Raw genomic sequence first — 5,743 nt, 5'->3', positions numbered from 1 at the left:
CACACAAGTAGTAGGTCCCAAAACAATGCCTCATTCTTTTTGTTGTATACTGGGGCATTTCGATTTTAGATAAATGGTGTTTTATGGTATCACCGTACAAAAAATGTGTCTTTTTGGGATTATCTTCTGAAGTCACACCATGCTTTTTGTTCGTGGGACTCTACGAATTTTATCAAACTCTCAAATTGTTGAGGATTTAATAGCTTCCACTTAACATTGATGAACTTCAGTGTGCATTTGATAGTGAAAAATAAAACTGAAAACATTTAACCTTAAAAGAGCAGAGTTTCCAATTTCTAGACTTTGTCCCGGTTACATAAAAACTTCTAGACTAGTTACGGATTGCACTATCACTTCACTTAATGGATAGGAAACAACCACAATCAGGATATACTATTACTAACACAAGCATTCTTCTCCATTTCATTTCATTTTGATTTTTCTTTTCTTTTTTTACCCTTAGGAAGCAAAGCAGGGTGACCATATGCGCACCACCTAGCAACAATAAACTAAAATATAATACATTTTACAGATTCAAGAGTGGGCTGAAAAGAAAGCGAGCAGGCCCACTAGAGGGGCATTGATATATGTAGTGGGCTCAGTCTCCTGATAGAAAGGCCTGGAATCCGGGAAAGCATCTGTGTTGTTGTTAGGCCCACCAACCACGGCTCCGACCAATACATTCGGGTTGGGATTTGGGCTAAGGAAATATCGAGATCCAGCTTTGCATCCAATGTGGGCTGGGTGGACCGCCACCGATGGGAGCGAGCTGGCCCGGTGATGTATCCTCTGTGGGTAGCGAGCACCGTATCCAACCATGTACGACATTCCCATTGGGTTATCCCCAAGAATGTAGTCCACCTAGTAACCATCACATTATTAGTACGTCACCATCAGAACCACATAATAATTTTATTACTATACTGTACGCATGTCACGTGATGATGTTATTTTACTTAATTTAAAGAAAGGACAAATTGTAGCCGTTAATTTTGTCTGATGTTGGAAACTAGAAACTGGTCCCGGTGTGAACTGACTGGACCCTAATCAATCAACGGTTGTATGAAGCTGATGCTCGGTCCCAATTAACAGTAGCAGAAATGAATGAATAAATGAATGAAGTTACCACTGACCTGGCGTTTAGCAAGGTGTTTGAGCAAAGCTGGCGTGGCAGTGGTCTCGCCACATGGCACAACCTTATTGGCGTGGCTTAGGTAGTTAGAATAGGCTAGGAGCAGAAAAGAGAGGGACGTTACATGCTGCATGTTGCTTCCTCCAGCCTTGAAAATAAGACCACCTTTTTCAATTATACCATCAAAAGAGAGGATAAGTTAGCTTTTGGGGAAAAAGTAAAATAAAAATACGACATTTTTTTTTTTCTCTTTGAATTGGATATTGAATTTGCTAACTTGTCTTTTAAAAGTAAGTATTAAATATTTACAAATTATTTATTTTTATATTTTTAAATTAAATAATTATATACAAGTACTGTAGTAATCACCTAAAAATAAAAAACAAAGGCCAACTGCCCTTGTTACTAAAATAATTGTGCAGAATTACCAATGCACGGATTTGCATACGAAGCTCAATCAAAGCCTTTTTCTTTTCTGTTGTTTGCCCTTACAAAAGCAAGGGATAATTAATGGCTTTGGATGCCTGGTAATCATTGTTTACATTACTACATGCAATAAACACGCGAGCAATCGCTTTTCTCTAGAAAAGACAATAAAGAAATGAGGAAATACCTGGGGAATACTGAACTTGAGGGTGGGAAATTCCGGGCAATATCGAACAAATAAATCCATCTGCATTTTGCTTGAACGACGCAAAATAGTTTGCTCTTCCCATCAACACCTCCTACGGAAAAATATGTATTCATTTATGCATTATTCCATGGTGTTATGTGGCGCTGAAGGTGCAAGTTACTGGTAGTATATGAACATGACTCCGATAACTACTTCAACAGCATCAAGAACAAAAACCATTGATAACGTTTTAAATTTTTTTTTATCTGAACATAAAACGCATAATGTGCAGAACAGGGAGAAAAGTGATAGCGATGAGAGCTTAAACAAAAAGTCACAGGATCAAAATCAATTCAAGTGAAAGAAAAGTGATTGTGCAGAAAATATGGCTGAGAGTATGGTGCACATGCATGATGCAGTACCGGGACCCATCCATTTGCCAGATCTGATAGGATGAAAATAATTAAGGACAAGACTTTATGTTCCAAATGCTGACGATACGGAGTGCTTACATTTTGGCCACTTAATTTTGGTTCTGAATGAAGAGACAGGACACTCTACATATCCTTCAAGTCTAATCTTTACCCATTTTAAAGACAAATTTGCCCCCTTGATATTTTAATGCCATAAACAAATCTATTCTAGTGGTATTTCCAATACTATAATTTACTTTCAAGTACCAATTATTAGGGAATGTCCCCGCCTGTATAATAACAAAAGCTAGTGCTCACATTAAACTCACATACAATCACCATATCATGTGCAATCATCAGCGTTTCACACCCCCTTTTCTCAATGCCATCTTGACTTTCCTTCCATTATACTCATGAATCATGAATAAAAGGATAAAACTTTTCTTAAATCCAGTCTGTATTATTCCCATTCCTTATCTGTGATCTAAAGTTGTACCATACATATGCAAACAAGCTTATTACTATCACCTACATTCCTTTTATGACCCACCAATAAGATGAAGTCAAATTTAAGATTCCTTTCTCTTTGTTACATTTTTTCCACATTATTTAAAACAACCAATGGAGCTTGCAAAAGAGATAACCCTACTGGTGCATTGTATTTTGCTTATTTAATTTGGCAAAACCTATTTTATTTATTATATCAACTGTTTTGAGATGAACCATTTTTGTGGCATGAGTTTGGCATTGAATGAAAGAGACAAATACAGTTAAGTCTCGTAGAAAAACATGGGATCTGTACAAGAAATGAACAACTCCCTAAATATATAGCATTATGCCCGTTTATATATTAAAGTTGTTTATTTGTATGTTTTAAAATAAACGCCCGTTGTAATAGTTCATGTATGTTATAAAACTCAAAAAACTTATTTAAAGTAAAATAAAATAAAGTAGATGATCTAAATCTATCATAGATATAAAAATTTAACATACAAACAGAAAAGCTAGTGTGGTGTAAAGAAAGAATATTATAGGTGTTAAATTCCCTATTGTGCTTGTGATGATCAATGATTAATAATATGATAAGTGTACAGATTGAGAAGGAAGCAGCAAGAATGGGAGTCCCATACAAAGGGGAAAAAAAGTAAATCAATTTGGACGTAGCACGTGATGAGTAGAACTTTATCCTATATTGTGCAGCTAGATTGAATGAATGAGTAGTGGCAGAGTACCCCCACATGCCCAACGGGGTGCACAAGACAAGAAGAACCAAATACAACCATAAAATGACAAAAGCAATTTTGATTACCACAAACAATAGTATATAATATGTAACGAAAATGGAGCAGCTCAATTATATAAGGAATACTAACAATTAATTATTAATTAATTACTGTAATTAAAGTAAGTTGGCACTTAGCAGTAGAATGGAATCGAAATGTAGTTGTAAGTTGCAAATCAGATACAGGGCAGTGTAGTAGTACTAAATACTAATAGTAAATATGGAGGATGAGGATGCTACCTTGGAAATGAGAACATTAATCCCGGCATGCTTGTTATCCCAACCAAACTCATTAATGGTGTCCCCAGCTCTCAATACCACCTCGTTCCTTACAATGTATTCCCTGTACTGACGCCTACGCGACGCCTTGTGCAACCACGCTGCTGCCCACAACAGCTCGTCCTGATAAATTAACAATCAGATTCATCCAATCGGACGGCTAGTATTAGATACATCCATGATTATCACTCAACTCTCTCACACACGCACCTGGTACCCATTGACGTCACAGTAAAATGGGCAGACTGCTTTCTTTAGGCTGTTACTGTATGCACCACGATGCCTGTCAGCGAACCCGAACACCTGCATCCTCACCCCAACCAAACCAACCGTTATTTTCTCGCGATATTTTAACGGAAATTAGTCAAATTACCATTAAATGTCATTTTTCACTTTTTTTTTTTTAATCTCACGTACTACCTACAGTCCTACACTACTCTACTCTCTAGTCTCTGCTATGCATATATATTTATTTTAAGAAAATACAAATACAGGAGAAAAGGAAAAAGTCAAAAAACACAATTCCCAGTAAAGTATAGGGTGGTTGTCTGTTCTTTTACGAATCACTTTTCAAACTTACCACAGTTGCGAACAAGTTAAAGGCGAGGGTAAAAGGAAGGAAGGAAGAAAAGTTAAGAAAAATGGAATAGGGAAGAAAGAGTAGAATGAGAGTGAGGGATGAAAGCGACTGTACCGTAACGGCTCGATTGAGGAGAAGTCTAGAGTAAGCGGGATCACGTGATCTAAAGACGATGGAGGCAGCGGCAAGTGCAGCGGCCGTTTCTCCTGCCACGTCAGAGCCAGGGTGGGACCCATCCACCTTGTAAACGGTACGGAGAGTGTCCATGTCCTCTGGCCTCTCCCAACAGTTATGGTCCGAGAGAGGGTCTCCCACCTGCACGAACACCACACCGGTCCCTACCTTCGACGTTGCCTTCAGCAGGTAGTCCGTTCCCCACCTCACCGCCTTCAATGCGTTCCCGAGCTCAGGCCCCATGCTCCTCCCGAAGTCTATCACGCTCCACGCCAGCATTGTTGTAGTGAACGCCATCGGAAACCCGAACTTGATGTTGTCCCCGGCGTCGTAGTACCCTCCAGTCAAGTCCAACTGCCAGTGAGCAACACCAAAACACAGAAAACAACATAATGCAGGTCATTAAAGTGCTACATTGTGAAAAATAATGGTAGATTATGACAGAGTAGCGTGATTACTCCGGCGGTGGCGCCGTCGTGTAATGCGGAGTCGTGGCGCCATCGGAGGCGCTGGTCGGGTGGGAGTCTGCCGGAGCGCTGGCCTTCGAAGAAGAGGATGCCGAAAGGCGGGAGCATAGGAGAGGGCATTTGGCGCCATTTTTTCTTTTCTTTTTGGTGTTTTGCCCACTCTGCCCCTGTGCGGTGGTGTTAGTTTGTGAGGAATGCCAACTGCCAAGTGAGGGAGTGTGTGAGTGAAGTGATGAAGGTGAAACCGTCAAGGTGGTTAGTTATATAAACGAGAACGAGAAAGCATCTTTGGATTCCAGGGAGTTCTCCAATGCATTGTTGGCACGTGGATAAACATTAATGGTTGGGTTTTCGGAGCCCGATGCAGACATGGAAATTGGAACGAAGACTGAAATGAAATGGGAAACGGGTATTTGTTCGGGTGTGGTGTTATGACCGGGTCAAAGTTAGTATGATGGGAGCATGTGACTGGCACCGCCAATTGGTGGGGAACACGTGGAATAGGAGGAAAGGAGAGTTGTGGGACCGGGGGTAGGGAGCATGTGGTGTAGCCGCAGCTTTTTGATGGAAAATGGAGGAATGGCTATGATGCGTCTGATTTGTATGAACTGTGACTGTATGGAGTATAATCCTATGCCTATCTGTATGGGGAAGAGGGAAGCATGTGAGCTTATGCTGGGTTGTTAAATTCATGCTCACTCATTTGGATATATTGGTGCTTTCACAGGTTGGTTTTCTCAAAAAGATTGAAATATTTTCTTGCCAATTGAGGAAGAAAACGAAATATCATCTTGTAATATATC

At 39.8% G+C, this 5,743-nt stretch overlaps 1 protein-coding gene across 1 annotated transcript; it reads right to left on the bottom strand.

The window, feature by feature from the left end:
• LOC107631825 (endoglucanase 8) lies at positions 245-5,197 on the bottom strand. Its single transcript, XM_016335387.2, has 7 exons — positions 4,932-5,197; positions 4,414-4,827; positions 3,930-4,022; positions 3,681-3,842; positions 1,746-1,857; positions 1,134-1,297; positions 245-861 (listed from the first exon to the last, which is right to left on the bottom strand). Exons 1-7 carry the CDS (start codon positions 5,058-5,060, stop codon positions 535-537), a joined length of 1,401 nt encoding a protein of 466 aa, XP_016190873.2. The 5' UTR covers positions 5,061-5,197; the 3' UTR covers positions 245-534.

Source organism: Arachis ipaensis, chromosome B03, assembly GCF_000816755.2.
Source record: "Arachis ipaensis cultivar K30076 chromosome B03, Araip1.1, whole genome shotgun sequence".
Taxonomy (NCBI): Eukaryota; Viridiplantae; Streptophyta; class Magnoliopsida; order Fabales; family Fabaceae; genus Arachis; species Arachis ipaensis.
The sequence above is the reverse complement of the archived record's forward strand: the minus strand, read 5'-3'. Positions and strand labels throughout refer to the sequence as shown.

Excerpts from the sequence above, each read along its gene's own strand:
- LOC107631825 (XM_016335387.2), bottom strand. The coding sequence starts at position 5,060 with ATGCCCTCTCCTATGCTCCCGCCTTTCGGCATCCTCTTCTTCGAAGGC. Across the intron at positions 4,023-4,413 it reads TCCTCAATCGAGCCGTTACG|GTGTTCGGGTTCGCTGACAG; the intron begins GTACAGTCGCTT and ends GTGAGGATGCAG. Across the intron at positions 862-1,133 it reads AACACCTTGCTAAACGCCAG|GTGGACTACATTCTTGGGGA; the intron begins GTCAGTGGTAAC and ends GATGGTTACTAG.